This window comes from Cervus elaphus, chromosome 15 (assembly GCF_910594005.1).
Source record: "Cervus elaphus chromosome 15, mCerEla1.1, whole genome shotgun sequence".
Taxonomy (NCBI): domain Eukaryota; kingdom Metazoa; phylum Chordata; class Mammalia; order Artiodactyla; family Cervidae; genus Cervus; species Cervus elaphus.
In genome coordinates, this window is record NC_057829.1 from 53,362,713 (window position 1) to 53,379,054 (window position 16,342).

Below are 16,342 nucleotides of genomic sequence, written 5' to 3' on the forward strand. Positions count from 1 at the left end.
TTTTTAAAGTTTCCTATAAAGTAATGCTGTTCAAAATAATTAGTTTTTCTGAAAAAGTGTGATGCTGACTACATGGCAGGGTAAGTTCCTGCCATGAGTATTTGAAAAAAGTGATTTAATTAAACTTAGATGTGTTAAAACATTTAATAGCTCATATAATGTGAGGTTTTATGAAAAGGGGAAATATCTGCTCATATAAACGTCAATGAAACTGTGACTGAACATCCCTAATTCAATGATCAGAGTTGCTCAGCTGATGATCTCATACATACGTAGCTTCCTCAAAATAAAGTGAAGCAATGGGTTAGTACTGTACCAGTGAGAAAGAGGTGAGAGATTACTCAGTGGAATGCTTAGGACTGACACCTGTTAGATTTCCTGCTCTTGGCAGACTGGGTCATGCCATAGCCTACCAATCCCAAAGGGCCTGTTTCAGCTCTCCATGGATTACCATAAACTTATGGCACAGAAGCAAGAGTACTCTTGAGGCCATAACTTCACGCCAGGAAATTTTAACTCATGGTGTAAGTTGTGTTAAATTACCAGACACTGGACAGCGTGTAAGTTAGTTTAGGAATGAATGGCAGGAAACTGAAAAACCTGTAAGCTGAAAAAAACCGACAAGAGTTCCTTGTGTCCACAGGGATTCATCACTTTTATATGACCTTGTTCTGAAGGTAGTAGTCTCTATGGTATGACTTAGCATCATCGCCCCTGGAGTTGAGTCAGTCCTGAAATATCCTTGTCCAGAAATATGTGTGTGTGTAAAAAGAGAGGAGAGAAAAGACAGAGACTCTGAAAAGACAAGAGAGTGAGTAAGAAAAAATATGAAGTGCAGCAGCATGCCACACCAGAAAAGAGCAAGGGATACACAGAGCTCATCTACTACTAAACACCACAGAATCACCTTTACCCACCTCCTCTCTTCCTCTTCCTGTTGCTATTCTTATTTAGCAATAATGGAGAACTTGCCTTGTACTAGTGTTACAGTAAATGTTTTCTACTGTGTTCTCTCCTTTCATTCTAACCACTATGAGGGGTCATTCTCTTCCTATGATGGAGGTTCAGTTGTACCATTTACAGATGGGCTTAGAGTTATAGTCTAGCTTACTCAAAGGCACAGGGAGAACTGAGGTTTGAACTGATCTATCTGACTCCAAAACCCATAGTCATAATCACCCCACGTTAAATAAATTATCCAACAACACACCTAATGTACTTTAACTGATAAACACAATTGACTTGTGTCTTTCAAAGCACTTATCCTAGAAGGCCATATGATTAAATCTGTAGTGATGCACTGACCAACATCTTTTAGGGTAGGAGCTTTTAGAATCAGCTTACTGGACACATTAACACAGATAAACACAAGCAGTTATATCTCCTTAGTTATATAAAAACATTTAAGAAAATCATCAAGGTTGCCCATCTACTTTACTAAAAGATGTATGTCCAAATGACTTGAGTTGTTTCTGAAACATTAAATTCAAGCTCACTTTTCAAAGACCTGATTGAACTGAGTACATGCTGAAGAATAAGTGTCAGGATTTTAAGGAGATGCCCAATCTGGCTGCAATAAGGGTGTGGCTTATTAGGGTGACTGACTATGTTGAAAGGGACACTTGTTTGAATTTATAGTCTTGGTATATTCATACAATCAATCAGTCACTGCTTTTCAGTTTCACCCTACCAAAGAGAAGACAGCAAGGGGGATATGACAGAAAATGTGAGGGAAAAAAAAAAAAAGAGGAACTATCAATTTCTACCTGACCTTCCAACACTGAAATAAGACACAGCTACTGGTCAGAAATGAATCTCATAAGGGAATAAGGTAAATATGTGGGTGATTTCAGGCTCTGCTGTGTATACACACCCCACCACCCTGTCCCACCAAACACAAACCTCCTAAGAAAAATTCTGGCCTTAAGTTGTCACCTATTTCCTCTTTCATTCCTTCCAACTCCTGAGCAGTACTATGCCAACCAAGGTAATCAACTGGGGAAGACCTGAGGAAGCCAAATGGGGAATTTGCATTGAAAAGTTCTTAGATTTTCCTCTCTGGTGGGGGTGGGGGGGTGGGGGACATCGAGTCAAAGATGAGGAATGTGAGTGGAAGCTGAAGAAAGGAAAGAAAAAAGAAAAGCCCACATGGCTGATAATTGGAAAACTCTGTGGAAAACTAGAGTTAAGGTGCAAAAACTTTGAGGGAGCTCGTAGAAGTGGGACATCTAAGGAATGAGAAGAGAAACTTTAAAAAGTACTGCTAAGGATAATGAATTTTGGATATCTTTAAAGATCTATAAAAGACACTAGTAAAGATAAGAATTGCTTTACATTCTCTTAGGTTGCTGAATTTTGTGTCTTTGACTACAACACAAGACTGGGCTATGAGGGATTCTTGATTTATTTGGGTTATAGGAGAATAACATTTACAGCAGGTGTTCTTAATGCTGGATTCGTGGGAGGCATTTTAGGTTGCTTGTAAATCTTCATAATTAGATGCAATTTTGTGTTTATGTGTACATGTATATTTTGAAAGGCTGTACATCTTGATATTCATGGCTTTGATGAGGTTCTTAAAGAGTTCATGATCCTTCTTAAAGAATATAAAAGGGCTCACGTTGAGCAGAGAGAAAGTACAGCCTCAGGGCAAAAGACCAAGTGAAGAAATGCAACTATAGAAGAGAACAATTCTAATTTTATAGCAAGAGTTTAATAGGCTAGTCCAAATCCATTTATTTTTGCCAAAGATACCAAAGCACTCATTTACCACCTGACTCTCCTTTTTCCCTACCCTTAAATTCCTCTCTCGATGCCCATGGTGTTTGAAATGCATTCAGTGATTATTTTATTCATTTTTTTAATAAAAGAGTAATCCATGAATGTGCTACATGACAAAAAAGGCACTGAAATATTTAGAAACTACAGAAATAAGGGGGAAAGTTAGAGTTAAACTCACAAGCAAATCATATTTTTATAGTAAATGTATAAAACTAGAGTAGTTTGGGAAAGACATCATGATAGACTCTGAAACAAAGGGAAGCACAGTGAATAATAGTGGTGAGAGGATTAGGGTTATCAAACTGATTAAGGGTCCCCTGTCAATGTGCATGGAAGTTGTTTTCAGTTATTACTCTTCTGCTGAGAGGATTAATATATCATACTTGTTACAGAAATCTTAACTCAATGTATCACAGCTTAGGCATCAAGGTATATTAACTGGATAAACATTTAAATGATGGAAGGCAAATAGCTGCAAAGGGGAGGAACTGAGAATCACAAAAAATCTGCCATTGCTTTGCTGTGTTTGTCTGAACCACCTACTCATGTGTTTTATTCAAACCCCAAATGGGAGGCACAGAGCAGCCCCGCAAGTCTTTCAAACACACCTTCTTTCTTCATCTGCCTCCTTCCTTAATAGCAGCACACGCTAGAAAGCAGCGCTATCCAACTCAAGGCAAAAAATTTGATTTAGTGTCTTAGGAGAAGGCTTTCAGCAAAAATTAGTCTCTAGGATTCCATGGACAGAGTATTAGATGTGACCTAGGCATTTGTTATATGCTCATGGAAGAAATGAGTAAACAAATGAATAAATGAACAACCATCTTTCACTACCCTGCCTGCCCCCCACCCCCACCCCTTCCTCCCAGCCCCTGCCACTGTGGATATAAGACTTTAGAGGCAGAAGAAGGCTTGGAGAGTCACATCAAGGAAACATAAAATGGACTCTACACAAAATACTCCCTTACCTCTTTCAGAAAGCAGTCACTTCCAGAAAATGGCTTGAGCCTTAAAGGGCTGGTGCTCTCCCAGAGGTTTTATTAGAGGGGCAGGCAATACTGCCTCATAAAGGAATCTGCTAAAGAATTCTGGGGGAAGGAAGGTTATGACAGGCAGAAGTAAGGCTCCTCTCTTGTGGCTCAGCTGGTAAAGAATGCACCTGCCATGCAGGAGACCTGGGTTTGATCCCTTGGCTGGGAAGGTCTCCTGGAGAAGGGAAAGGCTACCCACTCCAGTATTCTGACCTGGAGAATTCCATGGACTGTATAGTCCATGGTGTTGCAAAGAGTCGGACAGGACTGAGCAACTTTAACTTCACTTCACTTGCTATGTAAAATATCTAGTTTCAAATTATATCAACAAGATTATTTCCGTGTTTTCTTTTTCAGACCAACCTAAGATTAAGTAAAATATCATTTAAAGACATTGGCTATTGAGCTTTGAAAAAGTTGTTTTTAAAAGGAAGAAGTCTTCTAAAGTAACCATGATGTGTTTAAGTAAATATTTTCCTGAAAGGTTCACTGTATAATTTAACTTGAGAAGATATGGGTAAACACATAGAACTGCTGCAATATTTTAGGAAGTAATTTACCATTTCCTCTGATTTTGGAAAGTCCTTTAAAATATATAAAATCTGTTGTGATTTCTCCCAACCACTTTTTCTAAAGGGTTCACAGCTCTAGTAACAAATAGTGCTGATGAATCAGGTAATCAATGTGCTAGGAAATCTTAGGAAAAAATAGACAAGTCACTGCTTCCTTTTCCCTCTGCTCCACTGTCCCCAAACCACTTCCCAACTGAGTTTACAGATCAATACTTTTTCTATGAATACTCAGAAACTTCTGTTGGAATATACAGAGGATTTTCAGAAAAGTCAGCATTTACTTAGTGTAAGGAGTTTTTTAAGTTTGAACTGGTAGACTGATCAGCAGGTTTATCTAATCCTGAAAAAACAGCTCAAGTAGCTGATCTATTCATTTTTCATTCATCATTTATACCTGATCTGTTCAGGTATTCATTTCTCTCTCCCAAACAGCTCTACTGGCAGCAGTCAAAACCAAAGTGGGAACTTAATAAAAATGAAAATTGTGGTAGCAAAATATACTTACAAGGTTAATTTGACATATTGCAAAAAATTTGGGAGGTTATAGTGGTTTCTATATAACCACAGTACTGATTTAGAAAAACCTCAGAGAAACAGCTGCATTTTGATATATAACCTGCCTTGCCTGAATAAGAAACCCCAGATTTTCAGGTTATATAAGTCTAGATGCTAGAATTTGAACATAACATTGGGGAAAATTATATGTGTCTCTTACTGAGAAATAACAGGATAATAAAAACTTGCATGTAAACTTCTCTATTAGACAAATGCATATTTGCTCCCAAGATCACATGTTAATTTCTTTTACTAGAGAGTGGCAAAAGATGAGAAAAAGTAAAGTCAGATCTGATTAAGAAAACTGTGCTCATACCACTGGGTTCTCTGATTACCTGTGAATGTCTCCATTTCTGGCATTTGGTAGCAACTGGCTGAGGCAAACCAGGCAAAATGTTTTCCAGCTGCTGGAAGATTAACTCCTGCACATCCTCAATGCTGTGTTCCAAGTGTGTAACTCCAAATGGGACAGTGGTGTGAATCACAAGGGAAGGTCCGATTTCTGATGACTCTAATAGAAGAGGAACATAAAGATGTATCTTGAAGTGAGTAACATGGAAGTGTCTCTCAGCCTTTTAATCCAGATTTAAGAATTGATCACAATAATCAGACAATAAATGAGGGGAAAACAATCTAAACTTTGAAGCATAAAATTAGGCTAGTTCTGAAACTCAAAATCAGGTTTCACTGAAGAGGACGTCAGATTCAAGACATAGTTTATTTTTTTTAATTTAAAAAAAATTTTAATTTTTTTAAATTATATTTTTTAATAATTGTTTCACAATGTTGTGTTGGTTTCAAGATGTATTTTAAAGAATAAATTTTCAGGTCTTGTTAAAGAACCTGAAGGAAAGCAAAAGGACCTCATATATACTTCCTTGGGTGTAATTAAATTTATTTGTATCCTTTTCATCCACTAAAACATAAGCTCATCAGGGCAAGAAGCATTTCTTTTTTCTTTTTAAAAATTTTACTTATTTATTTATGGGCTGTGCTGGGTCTTTGCTGCTGCACAGGCTTTCCTCTAGCGCTTTGAGCTGGGACTGCCCTCTAGTTACGGTGTGCGGGCTTCTCACTGCGGCAGCTTCTCCTGTTGCACAGCGCTGGGCTCTAGGGTGCCTGGGCTCTAGGCTACATGGGCTTCAGTAGCTGCAGCTCCTCTGCTCTAGGGCACAGGCAAGGACTTAGCTGCTCCACTGCATGTGGGATCAACCCAGATCAGGAATGGAACCTGTGTCTTCTGCACTGGCAGGTGGATTATTTACCACTGAGCCATCAGGGAAGCCCAGAACCATTTCGTATATTTAGTCTGAAAAGGTGTTAGTTGCTCAGTTGTGTCTAACTGATTGCCATCCCATGGACTGTAGCCCACCAGGCTCCTCTGTCCATGGGATTTCCCAGGCAAGAATACTGGAATCGGTTGCCATTTCCTTCTCCAGGGGGTCTTCCTGACTGACCTGAGGCACCAGGGAAGCCCATACATAACCTTTACTCACTTTAAATTCTGAGAACAAAGTAGATGTTCATCTTTTTAATTTTATGTTAAACGGATTGCAAAATGCCTTGTTGAAATTATATAAATACCAGAGTAAAATGTCTTTAAAAAACCCAAGCTTCTTTCTAAAAACAAGCTTGACTTCATAATGTTCTTCATCTTTTAGGCAGCAGTAAAAATAATTTCTGCTTTATTCATTACATGGAGCTACTTATCATTTTTGTCTACCACTGAATTTTTTTTTTTTGCTATATTTTCACAATGACAAACAATAAGTGCTTCATATCTTTCACTCTTTGGTAGAATACAGGAAATCGAATAGTTTGACACTGAAAACAAAGTGACTGAGGCATCAGAGAATACAACCTTGGAAGGAATGTTAACCAGGATTTCCTGCTATTATTATTTGTTTAAATCATGCAGAAGGGAAAAGCTGAGAGAAAACAAAATAGATATGAAACACATGAAATAATAATATGAAAGTTGGTGCTCTCCCCTGCTGAAAGAAGAAAATACTAAAATGTATAAATTATTTTGATGGGGGTTGGAAAGACTGATTCTGAAAATTCTTTCAATTGGAAGTATAAAGCTCTTCTTACAATTGTTATAAAAGATAACAATCTCTTTGAGATAGGTTTGTAAAATATTTCACAGAAAAAGTAATTTTACACAGAGCAAGAAAATTTCTTGCTTTGTATGCACTCAACCTCTTTACTTTGTGTGTCTCTATGTACAATGAGAATAAGTATCTACTATGTTGTTCTGTGGTCTGGATTAAATGACATAATGTGTGTGAGGTGTTTAGCACTGTTTCTGGTACAGAAGAGGTGCTTAATAAATGTAAGTTATGGGAATAAAAGGAATTAGTTAGATATATCCAAGGGGAAAGTTTGCCTGATGTTGCTCAAATGAAGATGTGAGCTATTATTTTGTTGTTGTTGTTAAAACACTTCATTTTCCCATTACACCCTGACTTATGAATTTTACAGCAAAATGGAAAAGAAGAGAGACCCAAAATGCTATGAGCGCTATAAAGTGGCATGCTTCCAAACATTTCAAGATATATGAGACTGTGAGAGCTGACTTCAGAATCTGTGCTGTAAATGTAATGGTAAGGAGATTGTCCAGTTTCACCTCACACTGGCTGGAACAACTTGAAAGAGGATAGAGGGGGACCCTCTCTTTGAACATACAATGCTTAATCTATTGGGGTCAACTTTACTGATACCACACAGGAGTGCAAAATCTCAAAATTCTTTCACTGGCTACAAACAATGGTGAGAAACCTATTGCATCTTGTCTCAGGGGGTGTTACCTATGTTTCAGTTTAATATATTCAAGAAGGCTTATACACAGAAAGGGAATGGCAATGACACCCGCCTTCCATGAGGTACCAAATCTTCCTAGAGACAGAGAAAGCTACTCAGTCAGCATTCGGAAGCAAGAGAATTGAGGTTCTGAGTTGACTTATCTATGGCAGGCTTCAAAGGGAGAGGAACTTGTGTGCGTGAGGTTGCACTGACCCAGACATTTGTTCTAGCGGGGAGCTCATAAAATTGTTAAGGGTAGTGATGGTGCATTGCCAGGTTTCTCCCATGTACATTAGCCATCCACTCCAAGGAGAGCAATAAAAAAGGAAATTTAAGGCTAAAAATGAAACAGTTCTTGCATAACAATCAGAGAACAACCTGACTACTTGTTTTTATTGGACTCAGACAAAAATTTTTGAGAATTTCAATTAAAATATGAATACCTGCAACCTCAGACAATGACTTTTAAGGAAGAGGCCCTCGTTCCCTAAATTCAAGAGTATTTTCAGAAGCCAAAGTGCAAAAACACAGTCAACCAGAGTTTAAACGTGACCAAGGCCTGGAACTCAAGTATCATAAAAAACCACAAATACGTTAATAGGATTCAGAGCGTAAATTCAGTGTAGTCATTATTCCTTGGTCACTGAGGAGGTAATGATGTTATCTTTTTCTTTTCTTTATTCAGTTTAACAAGCATACCACTTTGCTTTTGGCATTTTAAATGTAAAGTTCATAGTAAGTTGACAACTATTTCTGTATGTTGGGAGATCAATAACTTCAGTCAGAAGATAACTATTTGAACCTTTGCATCCTTAATATCCTGGTGGTCTTGGACAAATTAATCTCTTAGGCTCCACTTTCTTCCATCAATTAGAAGGGAGTAATACTGCTTACCTTATAAGGCTGTCATGAGGATTAAATGGGTTTGGATACATAAAAGTCTTCTTCAAATACAAAGTGCTATACAAACATAAGGCATCCCTAGAAAATATTTTTGTTTTGACCTCTGAGTTGTGGTAAGAACAGCATTAGAAAGGATAATATGGCTGATTCATATCAATGTATGACAAAACCCACTGAAATGTTGTGAAGTAATTAGCCTCCAACTAATAAAAAAATAAAAAAATTAAAAAAAAAAAAAAGAAAGGATAACAGAATTGACTTCTCTCAAAGTACTGACTAATTCTTATGTTAAAACCCCAGGAACAGTGGCGGACTATTCCTGGGTATAGGCACAGCAGTTTTTTGGTTTTGTTTTATTGTGGTAAAATGTATATAATAAAAAATTTACTTTTTAAGCCTATCTTAAGTGTATAGTTCTCTGGCATTATGTACATTTACATTGTTCTGTAAACATCACCACCATTGATCACTAGAACTTTTTTATCTTCCCAAATTGAAACTCCATAGGCATTGAACACTAATTCCTAACTCCCCACTCCCCACTTGCCCCAGCCCCTGCTAAGTGAAAGTTGCTTAGTTGTGTCCAACTCTTTGCGACCCCGTGGACTATACAGTTCATGGAATTCTCCAAGTCTGAATACAGGCGTGGGTAGCCTTTTCCTTCTCAGGGGATCTTCCCAACCCAGGGGTTGAACCCAGGTCTGCCACATTGCAGGTAGATTCTTTACCAGCTGAGCCACAGGCAAGCCCAAGAATACTGGAGAGGGTAGCCTATCCCTTCTGCAGTGGATTGTCCCGACCCAGGAATCAAACCAGGGTCTCCTGCATCACAGGCAGATTCTCTACTAACTGAGCTATCAGGGAAGTCCAACCACCATTCTTTTTCTCTTCCTATGAATTTGACCAATCCAGATACTTCACATAAGTGGAATTATACAATGTGTTCTTTTGCAAAAGGCTTATTTCACTTAACATGATGTCTTCAAGCTTCATCCATGTTGCAACAGGTGTCAGAATTTCCTTCTTTTTTAAACCCACATAATATTCCATTGTGTGTATATACCATATTTGTTGATTCCTTCACCTTTTGGATATTGTAATGCTGCTAGGAACGTGGGTGTACAATTTACCTGTTTAAGTCTCTGCTCTCACTTCTTCTTGGGGATACACCCAGGAGTGAAACTGCTGATTCATATGATAATTGTATGTTTAGGTTATTGCTCAATCACCATATAATTTTCCATAGTGGCTGCACCATTTTTTCATTCCTACTAGCAATGCACCAAGGTTCTAATTTCTCCACATCCTTGCCAAACACTTGGTATTTTATTTTTTTTAAACAGTCATCCTAATAAGTGTGAAGTGGACACTACATTTCTTTTAGTCTACATTTTTGGGTGGGGAATCAAGACACTGGAAGCTGATAGTTGTAAGAATAGTAGCATCATCACATACTATTAATATAACACTGAGATTGACAAGCCTCTCAGATGGTATAGATTCCATTTGCAATGCAGGTTCAATTCCTGGGTCGGGAAGATCCCCTGGAGAAGGGATAGACTACTCACTCTAGTATTCTTGGGCTTCCCTGGTGGCTCAGATGGTAAAGAATCCACCTGCAATGTTGGACACCTGGGTTCGATCCCTGGATTGGAAAGAACCCCTGGAGGAGGACATAGTAACCCACTCCAGTATTCTTGCCTGGATAATTCCTATGGAGAGAGGAGCCTGGCAGTTTACAGTCCATGGAGTTGCAAAGAGTCAGACATGACTGAGCAAGTAAGCACAGCACATGAAATACTTGCAGTTAAAAGCTACAGAAGTCACCTAGTCCCCAGACAGACATCAAAATTTGTGCTGAAATGAATATTTTTGCCACCTCAGATCCATGGCCATATCAGTCATAATAACAGATAATAGCAGGCTAAGTACTGTTTAGTTAAAGACAAAGGTTGTCATATCGCATCCAGAAAATAACATCTAACCGTATGTAGCTTAGGGCTTCCCAGGCGACACTAGTGGTAAAGAACCTGCCTGCCAAGGCAGGAGACCTAAGAGATGTGGGCTCAGTCCCTGGTCGGGAAGATCCCCTGGAGGAGGGCATAGCAGCTCACTCCAGTGTTCCTGCCTGGAGAATCCCATGGACAGAGGAGCCTGGCAGGCTTCCACAGGGTTGGAAAGAGTTGGACACGACTGAAGGGACTCAGCAGCAGCATATGTAGCTTAAAATGAAATACATTAGGGTTGGGGTTAGAAATTCTTTAAGGCCCAAGTTTAAAGATTATTCCTTTAGAGGTTTACTTTCATTTCTGCCAGGTACCTTGGAGGCAGTACTGCATACGGCTACTTTAACTGGGTTTTTAGAACATACTAGCAGAATGAATTCTGGCACCAAATCTGCCTGAGGGTGGATATGTGGCTTGGCATCTCAGAGGAGACATTTTATCTCTTTTTTTGTTTTTTCCACTCCACTCAAAAATAGGCAAGCATCCCCAATGTCTTCCTCTACCAGATAGGAAACAGCAAATAAGTTCTTTAAAGCCATAAAAGTATACCCATCCATGTGAAAAAACTTTCAAATCTAAAAGAAACAGGCTAATTTTTCTTGGAAAAAAGTTACTGAAATTAACTCATTATAAAATAAATCAGTATAAATGAAAATGTATAAAAGAAATTGAAAACAAAATCAATAAATATTCAAAACAAAAAAAGTACTTCAGGACCTAACTGTTTTACTTGTGAGTAGTTTAAAATTGTCAAGCTAATATAATGTTGATTATAGATACATACATCTCATCTACAAGTATAAACACACAGCAAACTACAGATCATTCTTCTACAAGTGTTAACAGGTATGTTCTTTCATATAAACAGGGAGAATGAAAAGAAACATGATAATCTCAATATGTATTTAAAAGGCATCCAGTAACATTTTAATATCAAACCATGGAAAAGATATACAACATGAAAACACTGACTTTTTCAAAATGAGATAGAATAGCTTTCTTAAGCTGTTGGTCTGTATCATAGTTTATTATGAAATAATACAGATTTTCATGGTAAAATTAGCATAAACCAAGGACACTTAGTAATACCAATGCTATTTAACATTGCTAGTGTAATGCACTAAGATAAAAAATAAAAAGATTTATAAATATTAGTGAAGAAGGAAAATCAAGCTTTAAAATAGTAAGTCAACATAAAATTCATCAAATTAATTAAAAAATTTTGATATTATATTGATTTCCCTACCTACCAACAGTAACTAGTACAGAAACAAAATTGTAAATTAATTCTGCAAGTTTTTTTGAATTTAAAATAATACTAAAGAATAAATAAGGGAATGAGAATATTAAAATATGTTTTTGAAAAAGAAATCACTGAATGGAGACTTACTTTACCAAATATTTACATGTATTATAAAGACACAGCAATCAAATCAGCCAGGTACTGGTTGACTATAATAGTCAGTGAATCAGAACAGATCTCCCTGGGAAAAAAAATCCTAAAATATAGTAAATATTTAGTACAGGACAACAAATTTAACAGAGCAATGGAGGAAGATGCATTTTTATATTGTCCTACAAAATTGGATATATGGATAGTTTTAACTTAGAATATTCCCCTCCCAATTCTGACCTAAATTTGTCACCATTTCTGATTACTTTCTTCCAAAATTACATGAGTATTCTACACTCTTCACTCATACAGCAAGCTCAGACTTACTGAGACATCCTTATTTACAGGCAAATATTTCAGAGACCTTTTTCATCTGTTAAACTTTGCTGTTAGCCATATCTGTCAAGGAAGGGGCAGGAGTTGGGTTCCCCTAAGGCCAGTTCCAGATTCTATCTCTGACAGGGAAGTCTAGACTAAAGGAACTTAAGGAGTGGCAGACACTATAGTTGCAGACCAAGAGGATCAAAAAAAAAATCAGTGAATATGTTTCTTTAATTACTGATTCAATCAGATGAGCATGTGGGTGCTTAGTGCAGTTTAGTACCATTGCGGCCTCTCAGAAGCTTACATCTTAGTGGGGAGATGGCACCTAGGCAAAACAATTAGAGAGCCATTATCTCTAACTGGTATGGTCTTGACTGTGTGAAAATTAACTTTAGGAAACAGATTCCTAGGAAGAGAGAAAAGGGACCAGGAGTGGAGAGCCACACAGTTTGAGGGGTGGGTGGTCAGTTCCCCTTCCTCCTTCCCCCAGCAGTGGCATTGGTGGTAAGTTCCCCTCCCCCTCCCAATGTGGAATTGGCTTAACTATCCTTGCCCTCTAGCCATGAGAGCTCTTATTACAATTTAGCTCTTTCATTTGGCTCTGGAGCCCAGCAGCAAATGTAACAGGGAGTAAGTCAATCACATTAGTAAGTCCAACAACAAAAAAGTAACTCACTCTCGATGATGAAAGCATAGGGGAAAAGGAAGGAAGAAGAGTGGGAAAGGGAAAGGGAGACAGAGAGGGAGATACAGGTGTGCCTGTTGTCTCTCTCTCCTTCCTCATCTTCCTAGCAAAGCCAACACAGACTGCATCTAACCCTCTGCCACTTGGCATTCCACTTCCTCAGCAGTGTGACTGCTATTATGTGTATTTGCTGCTGGCTGAGAATCAGCAACTAGACCTCACTATTCAGAGGGACCACCTGCAGGCTTTATTTGCTTTTTAATAAGCATCTCAAACAATTCTTACATATAAGTTGTGCTGTGTTCAGTCACTCAGTCGTGTCCAACTCTGTGACCCCATGGACTGTAGCTTACCAGGCTCCTTTGTCCATGGGGATTCTCCAGACAGGAATACTGGAGTGGGTTGCCATTTCCTCCTCCAGGGGATCTTTCTGACCTAGGGATTGAACCTTTGTCTCTTGCATCTCCTGCACTGGCAGGCGGGTTCTTTACCACCAGTATCTATATGGCTTCCCAGGTGGTCCAGTGGTAAAGAACCTGCCTGCCAATACAGGAGACGCAAGAGATGCAGGTTTGATCTCTGGGTTGGGAAGATCCCCTGCAGGAGAAAATGGCAACCCACTCCAGTATGCTTGCCTGGAGAATCCTCATGGACAGAGGAACCTGGTGGACTTCAGACATGACTGAAGCGACTTAGCATGCATACATACAGTTACAGTTCAGCCTCTCAGCTGTGTCTGACTCTTTGCAACCCCATGAACTGCAGCATACCAGGTTTCCCTGTCCTTCACCACCTCCCAGAGCTTGCTCAAACTCAGGTCCATTGAGTTGGCGATGCCATCCAACCACCTCATCCTCTGTCAACCCCTTCTCCTGCCTTCAATTTTTCTCAACATCAGGGTCTTTTCCAATGAGTCGGTTCTTCTCATCAGGTGGCCAAAGTATTGGAGCTTCAACTTCAGCATCAGTCCTTTCAGTGAATATTCAGGGTTGATTTCCTTGATTGACTGGTTTGATCTCCTGGCTATCCAAGGGACTCTCAAGAGTCTTCTCCAACACCGCAGTTCAAAAGCATCAATTCTGCACAGCTTAGCCTTCTTTATGGTCTCTCACATCCACACATGACTACTGGAAAAACCATAGCATGACTATACGGACCTCTGTCGGCAAAGTAATATCTCTGCTTCTTAATACGCTGTCTAGGTTTGTCATAGCTTTCCTTCCAAGGAGCAAGCACATTTTAATTTCATGGCTGCAGTCCCTGTCTGCAGTGATTTTGGAGCCCAAGAAAATAAAGTCTGTCACTGTTTTCTGTTGTTTCCCCATCTATTTGCCATGAAGTGATGGGACTGGATGTATATGTATATGTGTGTGTGTGTGTGTGTGTGTCTGTATGTTACAGAAGCCACAATTCACTTACAAGAGCCCTACTCATGTCCTGGGTAATTTCATTGCCTCCAACTATACCTGTAGGAGGGACTTCATTATTGAATTGGAAGTACTAGCTTAAAAAAAAAAAACTAAAAGACTTATTAGTTTCTTCTCTTCTTTTGGTCTTTGACTTGCCTATTATAAGGCCTGTGACTACTAATATATCTAGGAATGTATGCATTTGCCACTTTAAATAGAAACTAGGAAGGAAAGTTTTAAAATGAGTACACATGTATGTTTGCAATCCTTGTTATCCGAGGCTACATATGTTTGGATTTCTTATGTTTAAAAAGACACAGGGACATCCTCTAAACAATTTTGTATAAGATACCATTCTGATAGGCATTTAGTTAAATATAAGCAAGTGTGTAAAATCCCACACGATGAATTGAAAATAACATGAGCATTCCCCAAAAGTTCATACTTCCAATTTCAGAAGAATCTTCCCCATAGCTCCAGTATAAATAAATGTATACAAATTCAGGAAATAATCTACCAGTAAACAATGGAAAATTGTTCACATAAAGTGTGTTTGCCATCTGCAGCCAGTTGAGCAGTAAATGATAACATTTACCAGTAATCCAAACTACTTGAATAATAAACATGTTGCCTATTTCCTCAATACCTATGAGGACTGAATACCAGAGGCTTTGGGATGGGGTCAGGAGGGGGGTAACAGGGACATGGTTGAACTACTGGGGATAATTTTCTACTGATTAGAGGCACATCCTTGAGTCCAGAGAATGGAGTAGTATAAGCATCAAGGTGTTGCACCAAATTGTCAAAGTGGATAAGGTTTCAGAATAAACAAGATGAGTGGTGGAAAGGATGAGGGATGACAGGCTGGGCTGAGCCTGGGGGGGATGGACAGGCAGTACTCCTAGTTATAGGCAGGAAAAAAAAAATACATTGCCTACAGATATTCATTTTAATATTTCTTTTCCTACTGAATTGGCTTTGAGTCTCATGAAGGAGCTCAAACCAGTTCACAAGTGGAGAAGATCTTCTGCCTAGAGATCTACCTAATAGATTCAAACAACCCAGTAGCCCTTAGAGAAAAGGCATATTATAATATATTGACCTCCAAGCTAGTCATAAAGGTCATATGAGTGAATATCTGTGTAGCAGCCATTACCGGTTCAGTGTCCACTGGCTACAGTAGCTAAATTTTGTGTTAGAGGATCAACCCTCCCCACTACTTTCATCCCTGATAAAGGTGACCCAAGTAACTAGTTGATCAATTAATCCTTTCCTAACTAAGTGATTTGTTTAGCAATGCATTAACTCAAGACAGGCCAATCAGGTCAATGAGATTCAATTCCTAGACTAGCGTTGAGCTTATGGGGAAATAGGTTCTTTCTTTGTAAAACTTGGCATTGAAATGACTGGTACTATGAATGAATCCAATCTAGCAAAAGGCAGAGTCAAGAAATGGACAGACACTAAGTCTTCATGATGTTCATGGATCAATCTGGACACGGCTGAAGCTTTACTCCTGGAATTTTCAGGAACAATACCAATAAATTCTTCCTCCTCTTTTTCCTAGGGGGGAGGGGTGTTGAGACATCCAAATCAGGTTTTATGTTATTTGTAACCTGTTGCTATTTAGTCACTAAGTTGTGTCCAACTCTTTTGCAACCCCATGGACTGCAGCCCGCCAGGCTCCTCTGTCCATGGGATTATCCTGGCAAGAGTACTAGAGTGGGTTGCCATTTCCTTCTCCAGGGGATCTTTCTGACCCAGGGATTAAACCGTGTCCCCTGCTTGGCAGGCAGATTCTTTACCAATGAGCCACCTGGGAAGCCCTATTTGTAACCTAAACTAACCTAAACATATGAAGTATCTAGTACGATGCCT

The 16,342-nt window shown here is 38.9% G+C and overlaps 1 protein-coding gene across 9 annotated transcripts in view; it reads right to left on the bottom strand.

Moving 5' to 3' along the window:
* The window catches only part of RNLS (renalase, FAD dependent amine oxidase), a 309,200-nt gene that overhangs the window by 57,201 nt on the left and 235,657 nt on the right, over positions 1-16,342 (bottom strand). For all 9 annotated transcript variants that reach the window (XR_006345578.1, XM_043927084.1, XM_043927082.1 and 6 more), the window contains exon 6: positions 5,275-5,450. Coding sequence is in view for 8 of the 9 variants with exons in the window: in XM_043927084.1 (XP_043783019.1) it covers positions 5,275-5,450 (176 nt within the window). In the remaining variant the exon portion in view is untranslated. The remainder of the gene's footprint in view (positions 1-5,274; positions 5,451-16,342) is intronic.